General features: G+C 39.9%; 1 protein-coding gene across 1 annotated transcript in view; it reads left to right on the top strand.

The window, feature by feature from the left end:
- The window catches only part of LOC309491540 (protein NLRC3-like), a gene marked incomplete at its 5' end in the record, with an annotated part of 58,618 nt that overhangs the window by 26,495 nt on the left and 6,138 nt on the right, over window positions 1-25,985 (top strand). The window contains one exon of the mRNA XM_082190602.1: window positions 4,340-4,386. Within this exon, the coding sequence (XP_082046728.1) occupies window positions 4,340-4,386 (47 nt within the window). The remainder of the gene's footprint in view (window positions 1-4,339; window positions 4,387-25,985) is intronic.

The raw sequence follows: 25,985 nt of genomic DNA, 5'->3' as shown, positions 1-25,985 counted from the left end.
TGTATACGACTTTGGTATACATAGTTCCCACAGGCCAATTAATGTCACGTGACCTCCCCGGAGACGCCATCTTTGAGGGCATAAGCTGCTGTGTTTACAAAGTTTTAACATAGACAGTATAGAGTTTTACAAGCAAATTTCGAATATTTCTTTCTATTTATAATGTTACGAAAATCATGAAGAGACAAAGTGACAGAGATTATAAAGAGACTCTATTAACACAAGACAGAGAGAGGTACAATGCGAACATTTCAGTCATAAATGGTGTGGATCCGTATGCGCTAAACTGAGCACTGATTTTGCAGCTTTGCCTCAGATACAGTATTATCCATGTGTACCATTATCTGGTATTGGCTAGGAGTTTTAACACATGTGAGCAATTCCGAGCCTGGAAATATGTGCATGAATATGAATACACGGCATGAAAATAAACAAAACTCGCGTGCAAATTAATTAATGTAACGGTTAATGCGGAACTACTTTATACGCGGGTTCTTTAGGGACATAATCTGAGATTGCAAGGCTGGAATGTGTGTGTGTGTGTGTGTGTGCGTCAGTCTGTGTGTGCGTGTGGCAGAGTGAGAGAGAGAGTCGCGGGCGCGATCGAACAGTGGAAACAATGTTGTTTTTGTATGTTTTTAATACCTCGTCATTTTGTATACAGGACATCATTCAAACTGCAAAGTGTTAACTGTGTACACTCGCAATAAAACACAACAAATTCTTGCGTGTTTTGAGGGAGTTTCTTTCCTGTTTATCCTCGCCAGCCATAACCTCCATCGTTGTTCTGACGCTTACGTCACATTCATGAAGTCTAATGACGGGTATACTGTAAAATCCAAATTTAACTGAACCTCCGGCACGATTTGAACATCCATTGACCCAGCAGGAGATGACCATTTTCACTTTTTATCACGAAATTAACTCTTTTCAGCTTCTTCTTCTAATGTTCTGCCCACAGCATGCCCACAGAAATGGCGCCGGGTCGGCAAATGCCCGTATGTTGTGACGTCATGTGGGAACTATGTATACACGTTTCTAACTTCGATAGCATTTGAATAGAACGACTTACAGTCGTAAAGTGTTCATGTAGTGTCAGGCATAATGCGCACCCTTTGGATTTTTTTTATTTATTCAAATAAGTTTAAGTTTGCTATTGAAGTTAGAAACGTGTATGTCAATGTTGTATGCAACTTTAGAGACGGTCCCTAAATGTGCGAATGTCCAATGTCAAGCCAATTTTACATTTAGTCATTTAGCAGACGCTTTTATCCAAAGCGACTTACAGTTAAACTAACAATAGGAGGACAACAATATGCAAGTGCTATGACTCTTCCCAGTTTAAGCTAATGCAATACACGTAGGCATACTATATATATATATATATATATATAGAGAGAGAGAGAGAGAGAGAGAGAGATAGAGAGAATAGAAGAGAAGAGAAAGTGTTAGTATTAACTGATCAAGTGTTGATTTTATGCCAGTATATCACGAAACGCTCAGCATGAAACTTTGCTCGTTAAGTTCATATTCTGAGTCCATCTGCTTGCCTGTAGCCTATATAGTAGCCTACAGCCTACATTCCCAATAAGGTGCGAGTTTGGTCTTTTATATCACTGTATTAGTCCATTAAGCTAGCGTTTTGTCCCGACAGAAGGGGAATCCTTGAGTATGAGGTATTGAGGGAAACCGATTATAATCACGTTCATAGAGAAAGCTGATAACATGTAGGCTACACAGGGAAAGTAACAATGAAGTTATTGAATGTAACATAAACACAGCTTTTGTGTGTTTATCATCTTTTCCGCATATATACTGACACAGATAATCATTTTCATTTTATGAATGAATGGCTTGTTCTGTTGACTGGTCTTCGTCAACAACACGCGCTTTTGCACCAGCGACCTGCTGGTGAGGTCGACTAACAGCAGATGGAGATGCTCGGCAATCTACTGCTTTTCCTGCAGTTCCTGGACGTCAATGTTGAATTTACTGTCGAATTTGAACCACTGAATTTGTGGAAGCGAATTTTCAAAGCGAAATAAAATGGACCGAAAATTGCCTGTTGAATATTATAGGTTGTATTTTTAAACAGGTTGAATATTTTGAAAGTGAAATATGAGGGGTGAATATGGATTATTGAATTTTTAATAATGAAAATGTGTTTGAAATGTTTTTAATTGAAATATTCACAGCTTAAATATTCAACCATGTTAAATTTCAGCCCATAAATATGCAAGCCCTAAAAATACAATGCATTAAAATGCAAGCATGGTTAATGCAATGCCTATTTTTTTCAAGTAGTGCAATTCAACAGGCTTTTTTATTTCAAAAACATTTGGCATTATTTTACTTCCATAGCTTGATAGTGAGTACTAACAGCCATGTTAGTTGTTTATATTCATAATGATAAAGTTAGGTATTTTATTACATGTGATTCTGACATGATGTCACTACATGCACTGCGCTCCTCTCCGCTCGGCGCTGGTAAACGCGTCCTCCTCCAGCTGTGCGGTCGGCATCACGCGTTCATGTGTTTTGGGGGCGTGGCTTTGGAAGGAGCCCAGAAGGGAGGGGGTGGGAGTGAATGGAATAAGTAGCTGTGTTTATTGCAGTCCTGAGAGGACTACAGACACTCTCTTTTTCAGAGTACTTACATTTTAATTATGTATTGGTATATAAAGACAGTTTAAACAAATTTGGGGAAAAGTTTTTTAGAAAAATCCTGCCTACCCTACCTTTAAGTGCTGTTCTTTGTTCTTTTTTCAAGAAAAGCTTAACTCCAAGTCCTCCAGAGTCGCGGCCAAAGCCGATTGGAAAGACCGCTGTTCGCCAGCAGCAGCCGCCATTCTTTGTTTTCAAGTAGCAGGGAATTCACTCAGAACCGTCACAACTCTGCCGTCATTATGTTAAGCCCACCCACCGATTCTATACACGATTTGATTGGCCTGACTAGAGTTTGGTTTTTCCAGCTCGAAAGTCAACGGAGAGTTGCTAGACTACACTGGCTGCAAAATTAATTTTTATGCATCTAGATTTCTAGGCTACTGAAAATCATCCTGCCAAATCATTCACATAAAACAATACATTGATTTAAACTTTGTAAGACACGTTATACACGTTTCATAATGAGCCTTTCATTCAGGTGTGTCACTGGGTACAACAAGAAAGAATGCGAGGACTTATTTTGTATGTATGCAAATTGTATAATATCCAAGGTAAACATTTCTAGTAACTATATGCAGTTAATTCTCTGTATTTTCAGAAAGTTTTGGAATATATCCTCTCCCCAAATGTGTCATTAATAAAAAACAATAATAAATAATTTAATGAGAAGGTTTATATTGACCTATTAAGATGTTGCTTACATCTACCTTGTAAATATATGTTTTGCTATTTTATTAACCCCTTGACGCCTGAATTTATTTACAATTATATAAAAAAAATGATTGTGTGTGTTTCTGGCTCCAAGCTGATGCTAAATTAAGTTGAGATTGTTCATTTGTCTATGGCATATAGAATAGATATAAATTTAGGTATGATGCATATTAGCGACAACGGGCATTTATGGTGAAATCTTTTACAAAATGGTAAAATTAATAAAACACATTTTCCCATCTCAGGTATGTAGATTTTATTCATGTCACAAAGTTGTTAGAACTTCTAAACTTTAATTGACAAATTAATGAATCTTGACAACAGCAAGAAACAAAACACTATCCTACTCCCTAACGTTGACAGTAGTTTTTATACATTCCATTACACTCAGTTTAACTCTTTCCTTGTTTCTCCAGTGCATAGTGAACAAAAAAACCACACTATAATAAATAAATTACACTCCGTTTGTTTAACTCTGTCCTTGATGGACAGATGCACTTTTATGACAGATAGATGCACTTTTATGATGGACAGATGCACTTTTTATGATGGATAGATGCACTTTTATGATGGATATGTGCACTTTTATGACGGATAGATGCACTTTTATCATGGATAGATGCACTTTTATGATGGATAGGTGCACTTTTATGATGGATAGATGCACTTTTATGATGGATAGATGCACTTTTATGGACTTCTAAACAGAAACAGCTATTCACTGTCATTATAAAGCTTGGAAGAGCCAGGGCATTTTTTAATATAACTCTGATTGTATTTGTCTGAAAGAAGAATGTCATATACACCTAGGATGAGTTGAGGGAGAGTAAATCATGGGCTAATTTTCATTTTAAAGTGAACTATCCCTTTAATCTTCCACAAAGAGAATATACAGTTTGTACAGTAGCCTATTAAAACTATTACGTCTATGATTGACTGTTTCACTGTGTGTGTTTTCTAGTGTGGATCATGGAGGAGAGATCAGGATAACAAGAGGACCACGAAAATGTACGTCTACACATCACACACACACACACACACTTACGCACACACACATACACACGCGCACACACACACACACACACACACACACACACACACACACACACACACACACACACACACACACACACACAAGCACACACAAACAGACACTCAAACGGACACTCTCTCATCAAAAGATCTCTCCCTTTTTCCATTCACTGACACACACACACTAGGGCTGCACAATTAATCGAATTTCTAATCGTGATTACGATTACGGATGCCACGATTACGTAATCGTTCAAAGCCGCTATTACCAAAAAAAAAAAAGAAAAAAAAAGCAGCTTACATTATTCTGCGTGGTGTGTTTACATTTACATTTACATTTATTCATTTAGCTGACGCTTTTATCCAAAGCGACTTACAATTGCTATATATGTCAGAGGTCGCACGCCTCTGGAGCAACTAGGGGTTAAGTGTCTTGCTCAGGGACACATTGGTGTCTCACAGTGGATTCGAACCCGGGTCTCTCACACCAAAGGCATGTGTCTTATCCATTGCGCCACCCCCATGTTTAGAGCATGTTACCTTGTGAGAGGCAAATCACGACTACTTCAGAGAACCCAGCACAATAGGAACTACCAGAGACGTAAGTGTACGCTGAAATAAAAAGTCTCTCACCTCAGAAAAACTAAATTTCCTGTCCTCTCAGCCGCTATAGGCTACTGCAGTAGCGCGCACTCTTCAATTGCACGCGCAAATGCGGCGGAGCGCGCTGTATAATATTGCTTCACTATATAAAGCAGAAAATAAACAAGCATGCAACGTCTTTACGTTTTAAATTAGAAAAAAAACCCGCGTTGTCCAGATTCATCTGCGGTCAGATGAGATGTTGTCAGGCTATATGTCAGTGTCATTATTCTATCATTATTTTCATAACTTGTTACGAAAAAAAAAAAATCTCTCACCTCAGAAAAACGAAATGTCATGTCCTGTCATCGTTATACTGTGCTCGTAGCGTGCACTCTATTTGCACGTGCAAATGCACCGGTGCGCGCTGTATCCCTTCACTAAAGGGCAAAAGTAAATCACGTTATCGGTACATCATGTGTTTTGCATGCAGGTATGATGTTCATTCTATTTATCAGGAGCAGCTTCCTTGTTTCTTTAACAGTTCTTGTAAGTATTGTGTATCTGTTGCCTTTGGCTTGCTCAGTTGGGGATATTTTGGGGATATTTAATTAAATTTTATCAATCAATAAATTCCACTAGAAACAAACCTTGTTGTATTATTTAAATTGAATACTGTGAAGCTGCTTTGATACAATCTGTATTGTGAAAAGCGCTATACAAATATACTTGACTTGACTTGACTTGTATCACCATGGTAGCCTAACTGTTGTTTCCATATTGAGTATTTCGTATATTTTGATATTATGACTGTGATGGCTCACACCAAGATTGTATTAACAAAAACTAGTTTGGGACTGCTATTTAATAGCTTAATGGCTACAACACATAGTAGGCCTACAGAATCTCTGTACAAATTTCTGCACATTCATTTACTGCTTCTGAATTTTGCACACATAAGTTGAAAGGCATTTGTCTGTGCATAGTAAAACATATCTGCAACATTTATCAAGTTCACGGATAATTGTGCGTGCATTTATTAATTATTATCTTAATGAATAATGCAACAAGGACAAATCATGTAAACTGCCTTGTTTGTTTATTCAGAATGAAATGCAAATGGATCCGAATGAAGAAACGTAAAACTTTTTTTTTTTTTAAACGTGAACAAGAATGAACACAGAAACTGAACAAGAATGAACTTTGGATGGCCTAGGAGGAGTAGGCCTAGTAGGCTACAACTCTAATTTAATTCAACAAGGTTTTAGAATATAGAATATTTTTTAAACAAAATAAATATTTTTAAAGTTTATTATCCCGGGCCCGGTGTGATGCGTGCGAGTGGAGGAGACGCTGAGCATGACACGTGACGTGTTGCATTTTGTAACACAAGTGCTCGATCAAGGGCCCGGCCCGGGTCGGGTCAAGTTCGGGCTCGGGCAGAGAATCTAAGCTCTGATTTATCTGATCCTGTCCATTAGCTTTGATCCATGTACGGCTTTTCAGAATGTCACCAAGTACAAATATTTATTTAATTAACGAAAACTCTATCTAGCTAGCTGGGAACAATGAAAAGGATCCCTATTGTTAACTTCACTAAAAATATTCAGAAATCCAATGCTATATTGTGAACTTTAACAATAGAACAAACTGTGGAAATTCTGTACATATTATAAAATACTACAGCGCAAAAATAAACAAACACAGTAGTTGACTGACAAAGTACAAGGAAGCACAATCTCTTCCTCATTGCTTTAAACTAGGGCTGGGAATCGATTAAAAAAAATTTACTAATTAATTGCACAATTTCTGTAATTAATTGCAATTAATTGCGCTTCCCCCAAGCTTGTAATCATCAATATTTAAACTTAGAATCACCTAATTAAACAACACAGGAAAAAAAGGGAACAGAAAATAGCCCTATATTAAAATATTAAACATCAATATATCAATATATTATTCTTTTTCAATAATCAATCAACATAATCAATTTAACAGATTATTATTATTATTTTATTAATTATTAAAACAAAATATAGTCCTACAAAGCTATTATTACCAGAGCATGTGATCAGAGCAGGTCATTTTACCATTGTTGCCCAGCATGACTATACCAGCTCAGCAAACAGAAGTCAACAGAGAAATTTCACGTTACTTGAGTGGACTTTACTTTTCCAGTGCTTAGTAGGCTACATGATTGAAGCCTTTGGGCCGTTAACGACAGAGCCGCCGACACACACACACACACACACACACACACACACACACACGGAACGGAGAGCGCGCCGCTGCTGGGCCATTAACGACAGAGCGAGCCGACACACACACACACGCGCGCGCGCGCGGAGCACAGAGCGCGCCGACACACATACACGCGCGTGCGCGCGGAGCACAGAGCGCGACGCACATACCGAGCGGAAAAGACCCGCTCATGAAAGCTGCCCGAGAATGAAACCTGACCGCCGAACATGGAGGGGCGGGACGGCATATTTCGGCCTTTTTAATAGCAGACGCAACAGGAAATCATTAAAACGAGGCAAAAAAAAAAAAAAGTGCTGCGTCAATTGCGTTATTTTTTTTTAACGCGTTAAACATTTCAAATTAATCGCAAAGATTAACGCGTTAATTCCCCCAGCCCTACTTTAAACCCATAGTTGCAACTGTAGTTTTAATTTTTCGGTAACATGCAAACTGTAACAATTAGAGGCCTTTCACACAGAACACGTTTTCCATCACATTCTTTTTCTATGTATACACACGCCAAATTGACGTGTTTTAGGCCGCGTGTTCACCAAAGTGTTTTGACGTGCTCATCAAAAGACAATATTATCCGTCTGCAGTCCCGGAGGCCGCATTTCCAGGACCCCAGTTCTAGGACCGCATTTCTAGGACCCTAGGTTTTTGTGACAGCGCCACCTACCGAGTCGGAGAACCGCAGTCCCAGGAACGCATTTCCAGGACCCTAGTTTTGGAGGACCGAAAACAAGTGCCACCAAGGCAGTATTTCCACCCAGTTTTAACTACATTAACTACACCCAAATACTACTTTCTTTATTGCAATTAAACCTGGTTCCTAGGAATGTTGAGAAATTATTGGGTCTAAGTAGCATAATATAATACCTCAAGTAAAATAAACAAGGAATCATGTTATAGTCTTTTCAGTCACTAGATCGACCACATTTTCAAGTACAGAGGGAAGACAAGGATGACTTTATCAGCCTACGATTAATCAGTCTCACTTTATCACCCTATTGAAATTAATATCTTATAAAATGGATCCCATAAATGGTCAGTTTACTTCTGGTAATTGTATTACTAAAACATGACAGTGAATGTATCACCTCCAAAAAACAACATTGTTTTGTCTTTCTATCAGACTTGAGTTCTGTGTTGATCAGTCCTCGCGAGGCTCTGTGCTCGTGCCTTAATGGCGCACCTGCACGTGTGCTACAAATCAGTACGTAAGCAGCGTTTCCCCCTATTTTCTCAACTGTGTTTGAATAAAAGATAAATAAAAGTTTTTGTACAGCTCTCTAAATTAAATAACCAAAGATATGAGGACATTAGACGTTATAGCCTAGTCACCACTAAACTGGATGACTCGACAAGGCCAACGCTGCAGCTCGCCTGACGAAGTTTTCTTCCAGTAAACATATGCTTCCTCTTCTTTGTTCCACTTGTGAATGGCCTCGGGGTGTAGTTTTGACATATTTGTGTGTTTTATTTGTGAAAGTTCACATATATGAACGGTGCTGTCTGTGAAAAAATCTACCAAAACGTATTTTATGTCCATCCTGAACTAACGAAGACGCTGACTGACAGTTCGCTCATCAAGGATCAGCTGGTCTCGAGACTCGTTGTCAGGGCAATGATCACGCGAAGAAGATCTAGTCACGCGCGTGCTAATTATCTATGAGGGTGAACTACAGTTCAGTTGTACTTCATTTGACTGCAGATGTACTAACATGTACTGTAGTTTTACTGCTGTCGTACTTCAATGTACTGCAGTTGTACTGTCATTATACTGCAAATCTAAGGCTGTGCTTAATTGTACTGCAGTTTTACTGCAGTTGTACTTCAATATACTGCAGTTGTTTTTTGTAAGGGATTTAACAATATTCCATTAGTTATTCCATATAGAAAGCTTGAATTGTCTACTTTTAAACAAAACAATTAAAAACGAAAAGAAACCGACTATACTCTCTGCTTATGTAGGCTAATCTGTATGAAGTGTGCAGTTCTCTCTATAGGCACGTTCACCGCGAAGATGACGAGTCAGCATCGTCAACTTAATCTTTGCAGCCGACACTGACACAGAAAACACTAGTGTAACGGGGTTCAATAGTTATGGGAAGAAGGAGGCGGGAACCGGCGAACATTCAACATATTTTAATGACAAAAATAAACCAAATACAAAATGAAAGTAAAAGCCAGCAGCCCCTCACGGACGACTGCTGGCCACACAAAACAGAAACAAAACACAACATAAAATCAGGCCTGTCCTCTCTCGCTCTTCACTGTCGTCGCTCCTCCTTTATGCTTCCGCTCCTCCGTGAGAGATTCGAGACCGGTGCGTCTCGCAGGTGTCGCTCATCAGAGTAATCACGCCACCGGCCTCATGCCGCTCTCTCACGGCCCTCGGCCTCGTCCTGCTCGCCACATACCCCCATCGCCCCTCGCAGGCCGGGGGGTACCCACGAGACTGCGCTCTACTCCCCCCCCCCCCCCCCCCTCCGGGGAGACCGAACACGGCGGCTGCGGTACCTGGGGGTATGGACAGACGAGGCGAGAGAAAAGGAGACGGAAGCATGAGGAGCGACAGAGACGAGAGAGGGGAGAGAGAAAAAAAAAAAAAAAAAAAATTATTAGTCCGGTTCCCACAACGCGCTGCCATCTGGCCCTGCACCAGCTAGGCGATCTTCTCCGCGGTGCCTGGCGGTGGCGCTGGATAGCCCTCGGTGGACGGCACGAGACTCCTCCGCCGCCTGTTGGACGGCGACGGCTCCTTCGGATACGGGCAGACGGCAGGAATCCCCCGTCCCCTGCTCCTCCCCATCATGGCGGACGACAGCAGGCTCCGGCCCACGGCGAACGGCGGCGACTCCTCCTCTCCCTCACGGACGGCAGCCGTCCCTCCAGCACCCAGGCGGCCAGCAGCGAGCTCGACCGTCCCCCCGGCAACTCACTCCAGCGCACCGCCTCGAGCGTCCATGGCGACGGACTCTGCTCACCATGCTCGATGGCACCGCGGATTCCCCACAGCGGCGAGGGCTCTTTGACAGCGCGTTCCTCCTTCTTCCCGGGTTTCGGCACCAATGTAACGGGGTTCAATAGTTATGGGAAGAAGGAGGCGGGAACCGGCGAACATTCAACATATTTTAATGACAAAAATAAACCAAATACAAAATGAAAGTAAAAGCCAGCAGCCCCTCACGGACGACTGCTGGCCACACAAAACAGAAACAAAACACAACATAAAATCAGGCCTGTCCTCTCTCGCTCTTCACTGTCGTCGCTCCTCCTTTATGCTTCCGCTCCTCCGTGAGAGATTCGAGACCGGTGCGTCTCGCAGGTGTCGCTCATCAGAGTAATCACGCCACCGGCCTCATGCCGCTCTCTCACGGCCCTCGGCCTCGTCCTGCTCGCCACAACTAGTTTATTAATAAACAATTCAAATGTCTCCTTGCTATATTTGACACATTCATAATCATTACTTTTGCCGGTTCTTTGTGACTGCTGTTATGTGTGTTACTGGCAGCGTCACCCTCCGGTTACATGAACGCGTCACCACCGCATCAGCACCAAAAACATGGAGATTTTATTTTAGAGAATAATCGCACAACCTATTAGATATTCTATAATTAAATCAACTAATCGAATATTCAAAAATCGTGACTCATCCCTGCATGGAATCTCTTGTTTCTTTTCCCTTATCGTCACTCGCATCTCACCCATTTCTGAAGGGGATTTTAAACGTTTCTTCATTGGTTCGCTTTTAATTAGGCCTATTATTTTCGTATTCTTTACTATGGTAAAGTAGAAAAACGCTGTAGGACAGATAGCCTACATTTTTACTTCTACGTCAAATTCCTTTTAACACCGTTTGTGCTTGTTATTAGACATGGTAAGGCGCGTCAAGTTTATTTGTAAAGCGCGTTTCACACGTGCGGATGATTTTAGTTTCACTTTCTCTGGCAGCGCAGTATCAAACATAGCCTAAATGCCTTGCCCTTGTGGAGGATAAAATTCGCTCTTCAGACCTTTTACATCAAGTAGAAAACATGAAGATATCAGAAAAGAGATAGATGAGCTCTTTCCTGCTCGTGTCCCACATCCCTCTCAAAGCGCAGAGTGGTAGGCTATATCGGGCGTCTCTGTGTGGAAATATAAAACTAAAGTTTTTAAAAAATAGATTTAACTTTTAAATGATTTAAGTTACCATTATTTACTGATATTTATTTCAATGCTTTACATGCATAAAAATATGTGTTGTTTCTTTGACGGAATTGCTCAAATAAACACTTAAATAAATAAAAAAGAGTAAAGTCAATAGTGTGTGGTAGAGTGTTCTTATTGTTGTCAGGCCTATATATTAGTTTTATATATTTAGTTTTATTCTGTTTTCTCCGTTCACAGAAGCGCTTTAAGTGCGTGATGTGACGTTGTGTGAATCCATGTTCTATATCCTGCAATTTTCATGGTTTCAAAACACAGAACAAGCTGCATATTACCCGCTATTCATTTTCACTGAAATGTAGGCCTAATTGTTTGACATATATTACATGTTATATGTTACATATACTGTATATCCTCAGAAAAACTAACGCCAGCGCATTGCCATTGCGACTTACCTATGATGATTGACAGCTGAGTGAGGGCATTTCACTCACGTTGAATAGACTATCCGTCAATATCACATTTGCATAGTCTTTACTATTTGAATTTGTGATTGGTTACTGCCAAATTAAAATATTTAACAGAACGATAAAATAACGTTATTAACCGGTTAATGGCCATTTCAAATAAGCGTTTCTGTTTAGAACTATTACATTTAATTTTGTTTCTGTTTCTGGTTATGTTTCTGTCAAAATTATGTTTGTTTACTTTTTTTGTTTTTGTTCATTGAACATGTTCAGAGTCCTGATTGCTGCTATATTTTAAACTTGAAAGTACAATTTTTACATTTATCATTTTATATAGCAATATTTTATCTTGGGCCTGTAATCTTTTTTTTTATTATTTTTTAGAAAAGTGTTTTATATTTCATTCATATTTTATATTTCTACATTCTTAATCAAACATTTGCCCAGAAGTTCTAAATAAAGGGAGAAAAATAATGACTTACGAATGAGTAAATTTTTGAGTTTAAACTTTAAAATGTAGAAAAGAAATAGTCTTTTCTATGTGGTAAATATATAAAAACTATTGATTGATTGAATTAACAGAAAAGGTACTATATCGTGATATATATCGTTATCGTGATATGAGATTTTGGTCATATCGCCCAACCCTAGTTGGAAGGGGATCAAATACTTATTTCACACGATCAAATGCTAATCAATTTACAACCTTTATATAATGTTTTTTTCTGGAATTTTTGGTTGATATTCTGTCCCTATCCATTAAAATAAACCTACCATAAACTTATTTTTTATAAAAATACAATTATTATAGACCCTTCATTTCTTTGTAAGTGGGTGAACTTACAAAATCAGCAGGGGATCAAATAATTATTTCCCCCACTGTATGTGTTTAATATCACTATTAGTAAGGAAAGTATGATCACTGTATGATTTAAATGCAACATATTTAAAGTGTACCTAAAGTATACTTGCAATAGTTCCATTTAGCACAATCAAATATACTTAAAAGGATACTTCACCTCTGGAAAGATGAATGTGTATTTAAAATAGGTCATTTATGTAGAAGAAATGTGAAGACATTTTTGAATTTGGAGCTTTCTAGACTGAGAAAAGCCAGAAAATGTATTTTTGGCTTATGTGGATGAAAGACAACAACTCTCAGAATGCACTTGCTTCGCTGCCCTAGGAGGCCACTCCCAAGCCACGCCTACCGGTAAGAGAGCGCATAAAACAACAAGGCTAGGCTACTAGTGAGTCTCTGACGAGTTTGCCCGGGATTTCGAGATCGCCCAAAATGTCCGGGATTCGGCTTTTGCGTTCTACAGTCGCCATTCATTATGTTTACTGTGGCAAGCAGGACGAGGCTGAGGGGCGTGGGAGAACGGCGCGAGGCCGGTGGCGTCATCACTGAGACGCACCGGTCTCCTATCTCTCACGGAGGAACGGGAATTTTCTTAGCAATGTTAAAACGCACATCAACCGATCACTTGTTTAGCGTTCATGTAAACACTACATTCAGATTCACCAATCGGAATGAATTCAATTAGATTGAAACAAAAGGTTTGCATGTAAACAATGAATGGCGACTGCAGAAAGCAAAAGCCGAATCCCAGACATTTTGGACGATCTCGACGGCCGGACATGTCCGGGAAAAAGAGGATGGTAACCCCTACTACTCAGCTTTCTCCTACTACGCAGCTTTCTCCTACTACTCAGCTTTCTCCTACTACTCAGCTTTCTCCACAGAACAAGAGCCTGTTAGCTTAGCTTCCAAAAAAAGATGGCTGATACTATGTGTACATTCTGTGAGTGAGATCCCACCCTCTATGGGCGGGTTGAAGACATGCGGGACAGCCCCTACTACTGGCTGTAGTCTTTAGCCTCTGGCCAAAAAATACTCAGATGACGCAAAATGACGATTTTTGCGTCATCAGAGGATTTTTTCCAGACAAAAAAACCAGAAATCTCTCATCTCAGGGGGATATGAGAGTAGAAAGCACGGTAATTCGAAAATACTACAGGTTTTCTACTAATACAAAGCTTAATGCTAAATCCTGAAGTATCCCTTTAAGTAGATCTTTAGTTGGACCTTACAAAATTACTTGTTCCAGTTAAGCAGACTTTAAATATAACAGTTTAGTACACCAAAAATACAATTGCATTTATATTAAATACATAAATATGTAAATGTATTTGTAGTATACTTAGCACAAAATAAATGTATTTAAAATCCATTTAAGTATATTTATTTTTCACTAGGGCACACACATACACTGATGTCTAAATTATGCCTACATATTGGGACCATGGTGAAGAGTGAGTCCTAAACTAATCTCCTAATAAAACATGGTTACCTTGTTTGAGATGGGCATCGTCCAGGTCTACCATGGAGGGGAATTTAGGTGTACCCACATGTGCTTTCTGGGAGCCTATAATGAAGCATTTCAATAATCATTCAAGTCTTTACCTGAATAATAAGAACATGCCAATGATTTATTGTACTACTTTGCAAGGTTGTGTTCTCTTAATATTGCACTCCAGTATCTTTACAACAAATGTGGTATTCTTATAACTTTAACTTGAAAAGCAGACATTTAAGCAGAGGCCAAGACTTTAGTCAAGTGAGTTACTATACGTTTTCGTATACACTTTTTCTTTGAAGATACTTGGAGTCCCTCGTCTTGAGGTCCCTCGTCTTGCAGGTTTCCTGCTGATAGTGGAAAAAACGAGCAACAATCTAAAGTACAGCACAGTGACTCATGCAATCGCTGAAATGTACACTTCCAATCCAGCATAATTATCTATAGTAATGGAGTAAAGGCAGAGCTGGGGGAATAATAATGTATAGAATTGGAATAAACGCATGTAACATTCACATGATCCTCATACTCATGACTTCTGCAGCTTGAAGTTTGCGGTTCTGCCTCATCACTGGAACTGTTGCTGGACACATCCATTTCATCTGATTAAGACAAAAGCATAAAGCTGCTGAATGCCACTATCACACCATTTCTACTTCATTTTCTATCGATGTGGCCTATCACAAAAATCTGTGAAGCTAAACTTCTAGTACATTACTTGTGTATTAAATTACCTGCCAATGTTTGATATTATAGGAAATATAACACTCCTAATACTCTACAGAATATACATTATTGTGAAATACAACTAATCATGATTACCAATTGTGTTATTGTGGATCTATTGTTATACCATCTAATCCTTTACCCTGGAGTTCGGGCAGTTTCCCTTTTTCCATTGCAATGAGGAGTTAACTAATCTTTGCAAGCTGGTTTAGGTTTAATACTGTGGACAATGTAGCTACTTGCTTACGCAGCTTTGTTGAGCAAAGGGCATCTGGCGCCCTATCAGTCGCCCCTCCTTCAGTTTCAGGTGTTCTTGTTGACAGTTGTTCATAGCGTTGAGCACATTTGTCATGATGTTCTTTCAGTCTGTTTGCCCGGGCAGCAAACCTATACACTACCTGTGGTTTATAAATAGGTAGTTCAGAACTTGAAGTATGTTGAACATTTTTCTAAAAAACTGGCCAGATGATTACTTAATTGGAGCTTGGTTAATGTAACACATGGCATTACTTGTTCAGTTGGCTTGTTCATTTTGGTAGGAAGGCATATATCTTTCTCCAAAGGTGTGTTCTCCTCACAGCGAAGGACTGCTCTGTTCACCTGTAAAGAGAGAACAGCCTCCACTGTGAAAAAACACACTTTATTCATTTCATACTGGAGAAACATCAGGACATCCAAACACATGTGACACGTTTCACACCACACCAATGTCAGTACATTGGACAGGCTCTCAATACACACTCATGGAATCCTCAAACAACCTCACAGTTTAAAAATGAGGACATTCTTATTGTGTTAAAAATAAGTCTATTGAACAATACTAAAATAGATTAGATTTGAATTCTACTGAGGGTCTAAATGGATCAATATGCCCGTTCCGCCTTATCAGCGGATCAAGAGCTTGATTTAAACCAAAAATGTCTGCCTGTTCAGTTGGCTTGGGACTCCTGTTCATTATGGTAGGCAGGCATGAACTCTCTCCTGATGGGGCGTTCTTCTCACTGCGAGGACTCGGTTCATCTGTATAGAGAGAACATGCTCGGAATATTTGAAGGCAATTTTAACAAAAAATAAATTGTGTATGACTGAACTATGTGTCAGAACCGTATCATTATTATTTAATAGACAGTCCAGAGACTGTTTAAGTTGTTCTGTTCATCAGGTAATACAACACAGAAAGTCAACTAACCCTAACTCAACAATACCAGCACAAACTAAATAGAGACCTAATTACCAGAGTACGCCATGGCCAGTGTGAGTCTCCGTAGTTGTATGTTAATTCTTCTCCTGGAGCTATGTCTTTTATTGAAAACAAACACAGATGTGATTTGCCTTCATACCTATTTTTTTTCATTTTACAGTTAGAAGTCTTGTAATTATCATTCACTAGTCTCCAAGTGACCATCTTCTTTTGAGGCATCAATGCTAAAATGGGAAAGAGAAAAAAACATGAAATTTGTTTCCAAAAAGTAGCTAAGTCAAAAATAGTCATTCAAAATGGTTCCCAAAACCTACCGCCATTGTCTTCCATTCCAATCAAAGTCAAACAAGAAGGTATTTTCTGTTTCATTGTATCTATTCTGTCTTGTTTGGCTCTCCTCTTTGGAAAGTAACTCTCCACGGTATTCAAGAATGAAGCATCCTTTGTCAATGGACATGCTAGCAAACACACCTCTACCTAAGATAGAGATAGAGATAGAGATAGAGATAGAGATAGAGATGGCATGGTGTTGAATATTAGTGTCTCTGTAGAAATTAAGTGGTTCTTTGACCTGGCCTTTAAATGGCATGCACACATTAATCACAGGACATGTAAACTTCTTCCAACATCTGGTCAGTTTAAACATAAGTGAGAAGCTGCTCATTCGGCTGCACAGCCCACAACAGCAACTGTTGCAACAATAACCAATCATCTTAAAGGGGTCATATAATGGTACATGCACTTTTACAAATTGATTGTACTGAAATGTGTGTTGGCAGTGCCTGTACACAACCATCATAAAATGATAAAAATCCATCCAGGTTTTTTTTTTAAAATCTCCTTATATGTTTTCCCCTGTCTTTAATCAAGCCGTTCGATCTTGTGACGTCACACGGTCGGACGCCCCTGCCATGATTGTTGATTGACAGCAGCGTTTCAACACAGACCCGCCCTGAGCGAGCTGTCGTCATAGTCCGCCATTGTTGATATGCTGGAGCAGAATGGCATCTAAGAGATTGTGGTGTTCTGTTCTTGGGTGTAATAACGAACACAGCAGTCATTTTGATGTTCCTAAATCCGGACCGCTGAAGACGCAGTGGCTGAGTTTGTTTTCGAAGGAATATTCCCCACGATCAACGTCAATGCTTTCATGTTTGCGCGAATAATTTCACACACCAGACTGCTTTACAAACGAGGGTCAGTATAAAGCTGGTTTTGCTAAGAAGCTGCTCCTGAAAAAAGGTTCGGTACCAACTATTCGTGTTCCTGCTGCACCTCCAGAAGAACTGAAGTGAGTGTAATGTTTTATTAACCTTTATATTAATCTTTATATTAATCTTTGCAAATCGCTTGCATGCTTCACGATGAATGCGGCTATTTACACTCAGGGTAACATTACATTACGGCATGTTTTCTATGTACGACGTTCTCAATATAATTCATAATCCCAAGTTTATAATGAACAACGCATTATGGTTATTGTGTTATTAAAACGGTGTCCGCACAGAACAGAGGGGCGGGGTGAGCAAAGCTCATTTTCATTTAAAGACACATGCACTTAAATGGCGTGCTGAAAACAGAGCTTTTTTTGACCAGGTAAAATTAGTGTTTTCTTACAATACTAATGAGAATTTTTAATTAAAGTGTATTACAAACTTTTAATTTAGACCCTAAAGAATCATATTAAGTTGTACAAAAATGGCATTATATGACCCCTTTAAGAATACCAGTAACATACCTACTGAAATTAGACTATTCAATGTAATACTGCTTTAACACGTGCATTTTGAGCTATTATCTTGTGACTTTATTACTGTTTTATATGAAGAGGGGATGCAGTTTTAGAATGATACCCTATCTACTACAGTATCTTCCTGAATAGGATGAAAGAAGCATTGAAATACTGTTACTAAGGGACTGTTCGTTTTTTATTTAAGGGGCCACCGGAGGAGTTTTGAGATCTGTTGTCAAAAAAGACATGACCCTCCCTTCGCCAGCAATACATTTTTCTATGACCCTCCAAAATGATTGTGAAAAAAAGGCATGACCCTCCCCGATAATTTATTGATTAGCCTACTTCTGTACTGGTTTGCGCTTGGCAAAGATGTTCAGATAGCCATTGTTTTTTTTTAAACCATAAACTCTTGCTTTCTCATCTTACTAGGGCTGTAACGATAGACCAAACCTGATTCGGTTCGTATCACGATTTTTTGATTTTAGATTTGAAAACAAATGTTTTCGGTGCTGATGCGGTGTGACTCGTTCAACTTGTGGGTGGCGCTGCCAACAAAGCATATAAAACCTGTCACAAAGAACCGGCAAAAGTAATGATTATTAATATGTCAAATATAGCAAGGAGACATTTTAATTGTTTATTAATAAACAAGTGTTTTCTGTGTCGACTGCAAAGATGAAGTTGACGATGCGTCGCGATCTTCTCAGAACACGCCAGAGAGAAATGCACATTTCATAAGCAGAAAGCAGTCTGTTTTCCTTCGTTTTGAATTGTTCTGTTTAAAAGTAGACATTTCAAGCTTTCTATATAGTTCTCAGGTCTGTGAGGCAAGTAGCATACCTTACGCTGAGTTTCGGTTCATTTATGAGACGAGTCCAGTTCTCGCCCGCGCCTCCGTGTCATGATTAGGCTATCTATTTTCTACTATATTTACTTCTTATTTATTAAATCCAGATGAAACATTGATTAAAATTAAGATACAATTAATATAAAAACGAAATTCACTTTAAAGAAAGGCTTTGTGCTTTCTGTTTGAGGTCTCTGTGAAATTTTTAAAGTCGCTTTCAGAGCAGTCATGTCCGTAATGGAGAACTGTCATGCCCGTAACATTGTTTTTTTTTCTTTTTTTTCCCACATAAATGCGAACACGAAAAATAAAATAAAAATAATATTTTATGTTCTGTGGAGGCCGATCTTTATTCATCTGGTGGGTATATATCTTTTGGTTTGCACAGTGTAATTTATAGAATTACTAAAAAATATTTTGCCACCTAAAAGTTAAAGATTTTTTGTGTCACGTCACATGTGTATTTCCCTCATATTAAATATAAAACGCATGTGTAGACTGATATTTTTCTAATGTCTTGACTCCTTTCAGACGTTTCAAAATATTGGTATTAAATGCATTTTCTAAGAATTTATATTTCAAGTTTTGACTGCAAATATGTCACGTCCATAACACTGGAATCGCCCAATTTTAACGAATTTATCCTCAACTAGTTTTTGTGGTGTAGGTCTACGTATTTTATTATGTTAAATTAAATAATACTAATAGTAATTTAAAGATGTGGTAGCCCTACATCTTACACATCGTGGAAACAAAATAAATGGAAACTAAAATATGGTAGTATCGCGTTATCAGCGCACATTCTATCAGCAGCAGTTCTGGCGCCTCAGTCCCAATACTGTAAAACTCGACGTACGTTCACATCACATGTTAATGCAGCGGTAGAGTTACACTCACAGGACACTGTGCACTTATTCGCAATCACAAAAGTTCATTATTTGCTCGTGCTTTAAAGCTTTGCCGGGTAAACATTTCTTTGGCATTTTGTTCTGACATGATGCACTTTTTCTAAGCGGGAACTGAAGTGCGCCGCACACGCACAGTCAAACAGCTCCAAACTGGATTTTTGTTGGGTCAGACCCATCTGATATCGAAGGGGGGCTGATAACGCGAGATCAACATGGAGCTAAATGGGGGGAAAAAAACACCAAATAAGCCACTTTGAAATGTTGCTGTTTTCATGAATATAAAAGTTGGGTGACCCTCCCCCTAGACTAAAAAAAGTTGGATGACCCTCCCCTCAACAAAGAATAAAAAGACATGACCCTCCCCTATTTTCCTCCGGTGGCCCCTTCCATAAATACCGAACGGTCCCTAAGCATGGTTTGTCTTTGCCAGACAGAATGTGTTTAGTGGAATCCTCCACAGGACTAATTCACTTCCGTTTGGACATGACATCCAGTTATGCATTTAAATTCTGCAAAGGATAGTTAAAAAGCAAATAATGTAAGTTCAGTGACTAATATTTCAATCTTGATTGTATGACACAGCACATTGTTTATTGTCCAATCACCTTTACACCTGCTACTATAGATCATGCTTGCTAGTAACACATAAAACATGTATTTCTCAAATAAATAAATAAAAACTAGACAAATAAATACATATTAATCAAAACTTGGTAGAGTTAGCCATTTTTAAATGGGCATGCGGTTGTTCTGTTGCCATTTTTGAAAATCGACTTTTATCAAATTCTCTGTAACTAGCGAGCATTAGGCCTGTCTCAATAATCAATATGGACTTATCGCACAATATATGTACATGACTTCAATAATGTTTGGTGACGCAATATATCGGCAATTATATTTACATGATTATGAATGTCACCAACATTTTGCAGATCGTGCTGTCGTGTTGTGTGTTCTCCATGTCGCAGTCAGCAGGTGAAAAACACGTCATTTGAGACGTTTTCCTGACAATTACAGAGAGTTTGGAAGAATAAATCCAAATGCACTCGATTTCAAAGCAGCAATCCACTGGTCACGGCGCAAAATGAACTTTTGCTCTCAGTCCTGGAGGTCACGCTTCAAGGTTGTGTTATATTTGGCTAGTGGTACTGTATAGACTGGTTGTGTGGGCAAAAGTATAGGTTGAGAAGATAAGACTGGGGTAGGAGAATGCTATCTGCTTTCACAGTTTGTCAGTATTCTGTATTTTGACTAGACTGGCTCATCAATAAACCCTGAAGCATATCTGACTCCATAAGATTCTGGAAGGGCCCAAATAAACTCAACCAAATGACACATGATGCACATCATTTAGTAGGCATCCACACAGTGCCATGCAGGGGTGGTGATAGGGGTTGGCTAATGGCGCTTTTCCACTGCATGGTACGGTACGGCTCGGTTCGGTACGGCACGCTTTGGCGCTTTTCCACTGCATGGTATGGTACGGCTCGGTTCGGTACGGCTCACTTATGGCGCATTTCCACTGCATGGTACGGTACGGTACGGCTCGCTTCGGCTCGCTTTAAATGGTACCACCTCTGTTGAGGTTCCAAGCGTACCGTACCGATACTAAAATGTGACGTGCAAACACTGCAGATCACTGATTGGTCAGACAGAATCATCACTACCAGCGTCATTGTATTTACAACACGAGACACTAAACCCGCTAGATTTAAATAGCCAGTAGACAACAGCCAACACAGCGCCTGTTTTAAAAGTATTTGCTTCAAAAATGCTTTAAAAAAAAGAAATGGCTGAATCGTGGTCAGTGGACGAGGTGCAGACGTTCCTCTCGTTGGTTGCCGAGGAGCGGATGGGGAAACACGGAATGAAAAATTCGTATTTAATATGATGATGTCATGGCAGTAGAGACGGCAACTATAACGATCAGTCCCACCCACTTTTGAAGCGGTACTAACTGCAGTGGAAAAGCAACCGAGCTAAAGCGAACCGAACCGTGCCGTACCGAGCCGAGTCGTACCACGCAGTGGAAAAGCGAAGCGAGCCGAACTGTTCCGCGCCGAGTCGAACCGTACCGAGCCGAACCGAGCCGTACCATGCAGTGGAAAAGCGCCATATGGGGGCTGGAGCCCCGAATGTTTTCAGTAAAGCCCCGAATGTTTTTAATCACCTTTATGTCTTGTACGCACCATCACTGAGTTTTCATGCGCAGTAAAAAAATTATATTAGAACCACACATTTGCTCACTCACATCTACAGTGCCAACTTACGTTGTCATTCACGCCCGACAAGAACCACCCCCTGAGGCTAGTGCTTCTGACTGACATGTAAACTGGCCAACCATCGATGAGAAGTTAAGCGGCTGTGCGATCCAGCCAATTAGATTACATCTTTTGGAGCTAGGCGGTTTGTTGGTGTTATTTGAAAATTAAAATGGATATTTCAAAATTCTTCACAAAAAAAAAGGAAGTAAAACACCCCCAGCCAGCACTTAAACGGCAACATACAACAGCTTCAGGTAACTTTTAATCATAGTATTATATTTCTTATTCGGTTTTTAATTGAGAGATTTACATTTTTAACGGTTGCATAGCACAGTCTATAGCAGTGGTTCCCAAACCTGTCCCGAAGGCACCCCAACACTGCACATTTTCTTTGTCTCCCTAATCAAACACACCTGATTCAACTCATCAGCTCATTATCACATGGGTTAATGAGCTGATGAGTTGAATCAGGTGTGTTTGATTAGGGAGACAAAGAAAATGTGCAGTGTTGGGGTGCCTTCAGGACAGGTTTGGGAACCACTGGTCTATAAGACACACACACACTAGGGTGGCCATTTCCATAACACCGAAAAGAAGGACACTTTGCTGCATTTAGTGAGGCAAGAACAATTGCATAGTGTAATGATGAGGCAGTGTCGTTGATCCATTTGCAGTATCTTTATTGGTAATGGTAAACGTAATACAATCAGGCAGGGGTCAATCACCAGCAAAGGATATATCTGAGGCAGTCCACAATCGTAGTCGATGGGCAGGCAGATAATCAGGGCAGGCAGCAAACAGTAAAGCATAAATCCAGTCAAACTAAGCAGGATCGCAATGGTATGAAGCAGAGGGTCAAAGCGAGTAGAACAGTCCAGGATCAGTAAACGAGGAAACAGGAGAAACCGCTCAGAAATGTCAACCAGGGTGAAACAAGACTTCACAATGAAGCAGTGGAGAAGTGCTGTATAAAGAGTCCGGGTGATGAGTGGCAGGTGTGCAGATAATCAGTCCGGGTGATGAGTGGCAGGTGTGCAGGTAATCAGTACCAGGCACGGGGTTATGGGAAATGGAGTGAAACTGTAATGTTAATATTCGGGAGATGGAGCCCTCTGGTGGCGAGTGGGAGGAACCACAGAGGCGTGATTTGTGACACATAGGACTCTTGTGTACTCGCAACTACAATACAATTGTGTCCATCATATCGATGGCATTGATTGACAGTGATTCTGAAATACTCTATTCATTGCCAGACAATTTGATCTACGATATATCTTGATGTAGACCTATGTGTAACAGAAGAGGCAAAAAAGTGTTTGTTCACAGTATTTGTATTTATTCAAGACATTGTGATGTCTGTTTCAAAAACTGACCACTGAGATGAACCCGTCTTGCAAAGAGCACAGTGCCTGAAAACATGACATTTCTGGACTTCTGGAAATAACAGAAATACATAAATAAACAAATAATGAATGCGCAAAATAAATAAATCCACATTTCAGTTGTTAACAAAGAAGTTCCCCCTCTGCAGCAGCTCCTCTAGGGTCATCATGGCCAAACTCGTGCTCTTCTGTCCATTCCGGATTAAATTAGCTCTAACGTTCCGGCATGTTAACGTAATGATATGACGTAGCCAGCACGTGGACTCCACATCATGGAGGCTTGTTTACGTTTTTAACCAATGATAGGTATCAGATACAATCAGATATTTATTTGACACCGCTTTCAGCCAATCATTTGTTTGACCAGAGATCTTACGGCATTAGACGCTATGCTGCTGCGCCCCAATAAAGATTCTAGAGCGGGTTTCTTTAGGCAGATTCAGCGCAACTCCCAAAAGGAGGAAAAATGAGTGTCCGGCTTGAGGCTGCGCCGGACAGAGGACTTAAAATCCGGACTGTCCTGCCAAAATACAGACGTATGGCCACCTAACATACACACGTGCATTTAGAGCGGTTATATGTTTGGTTAGCATGGTCTGTGGCAGACTTTTCGTGTCAGCGCAACAATTCAATAAACAAGATAATAAAAAAAGAAATATTTCACTAACGAAAATGGTTCCAAACAAAGCATGTTGTTGGTCGTCTCTGCAGCGACACACAGCGGTGTTACTGAACGAGTTCACTCAATGATTCACTGACCCATTCATACAAACAGTTTCTTCTTTTCTGAATGAATCGTGTGTTTCGAACGAATCGACTGGATAAATGACTGACCGACTCACTCATTAAGGCCGTGGCAATTTTACTTTCATATTTCAAAGTACCATTCTAATTTTCTCATCATTTCCTATTTCTGTAGTCCACATTTTACAATTGATACATTAGCCTCATAAGATTATTTATGCAATTTGTAAGTGCCGTGTAAATGCATGTGCAAGTGCTCCTTCAGAGATATATGTGTATAGAGCCCTGTGTTTATAATTATACTTGGCTTTAAGTGTTTGTGTGTGTATCGTGTATGTGATTGTATAAAGTAAGAATAAGGTAGCCTATAAAATTAGTATGTGCATGAAGAATGGGTGAAGATTATTTTTGTTATTATAGAGATTCTTTATTCACCTTTTTTATCTATTCTCACAAAAATCATGTTGTTAAGTAAAGGTTATTTATGAAAACAATAATAGAGCTGAGCTTGCTAGTTCACCATGTCTCAGATGAGTCAGCTAGGAGAGAAGAGGCTTTAGCAACAGAACACAGAGAGAAAGAGAAAGGGCTGATCTAGGATCAGTGCAGACCGGCCCAAAACACGTGAAGCTTCAGCACTACCCTTTACCCAATCTGGAGCTTTAATAAGACTTGGCTAGATGAAGTTCAGTGGCTTGAGTATCCCGTATCCAGAACTTCTGCTTTACTTGGCGTCTCTTTGGGAAGCATCATATTGGAAACAGCAAAGACACATTAACAAGTGCAGTTTCTCCAGCTGGAAAAGCCTTCATAAGGCCTTCATGACGAGCTGGAGGAGCTACAAACACTCAAACACATGGAGATATTGCAGAACAGCTTCATAGAGCCAGTGGAGGAGGAATAACTGAGATAGCGCAGAACAGCTTCACAGAGCCAGTGGAGGAGGAATAACTGAGATATTACAGAACAGCTTCATAGAGCCAGTGGAGGAGGAATAACTGAGATATTACAGAACAGCTTCATAGAGCCAGTGGAGGAGGAATAACTGAGATAGCGCAGAACAGCTTCATAGAGCCAGTGGAGGAGGAATAACTGAGATATCGCAGAACAGCTTCATAGAGCCAGTGGAGGAGGAATAACTGAGATATCGCAGAACAGCTTCATAGAGCCAGTGGAGGAGGAATAACTGAGATATTACAGAACAGCTTCATAGAGCCAGTGGAGGAGGAATAACTGAGATAGCGCAGAACAGCTTCATAGAGCCAGTGGAGGAGGAATAACTGAGATATTACAGAACAGCTTCATAGAGCCAGTGGAGGAGGAATAACTGAGATATTACAGAACAGCTTCATAGAGCCAGTGGAGGAGGAATAACTGAGATAGCGCAGAACAGCTTCATAGAGTCAGTGGAGGAGGAATAACTGAGATAGCGCAGAACAGCTTCATAGAGCCAGTGGAGGAGGAATAACTGAGATATTACAGAACAGCTTCATAGAGCCAGTGGAGGAGGAATAACTGAGATATTACAGAACAGCTTTATAGAGCCAGTGGAGGAGAAATAACTGAGATATTACAGAACAGCTTCATAGAGCCAGTGGAGGAGAAATAACTGAGATATTACAGAATAGCTTCATAGAGCCAGTGGAGGAGGAATAACTGAGATATTACAGAACAGCTTCATAGAGCCAGTGGAGGAGAAATAACTGAGATATTACAGAACAGCTTCATAGAGTCAGTGGAGGAGGAATAACTGAGATATTACAGAACAGCTTCATAGAGCCAGTGGAGGAGGAATAACTGAGATAGCGCAGAACAGCTTCATAGAGCCAGTGGAGGAGGAATAACTGAGATATTACAGAACAGCTTCATAGAGCCAGTGGAGGAGGAATAACTGAGATAGCGCAGAATAGCTTCATAGAGCCAGTGGAGGAGGAATAACTGAGATATTACAGAACAGCTTTAT

The sequence above is a fragment of the Leuciscus leuciscus genome, assembly GCF_965113295.1.
Source record: "Leuciscus leuciscus genome assembly, contig: HAP1_SCAFFOLD_336, whole genome shotgun sequence".
In the NCBI taxonomy this organism is placed as follows: Eukaryota; Metazoa; Chordata; class Actinopteri; order Cypriniformes; family Leuciscidae; genus Leuciscus; species Leuciscus leuciscus.
This window is presented reverse-complemented; position numbering and strand designations above follow the sequence as displayed.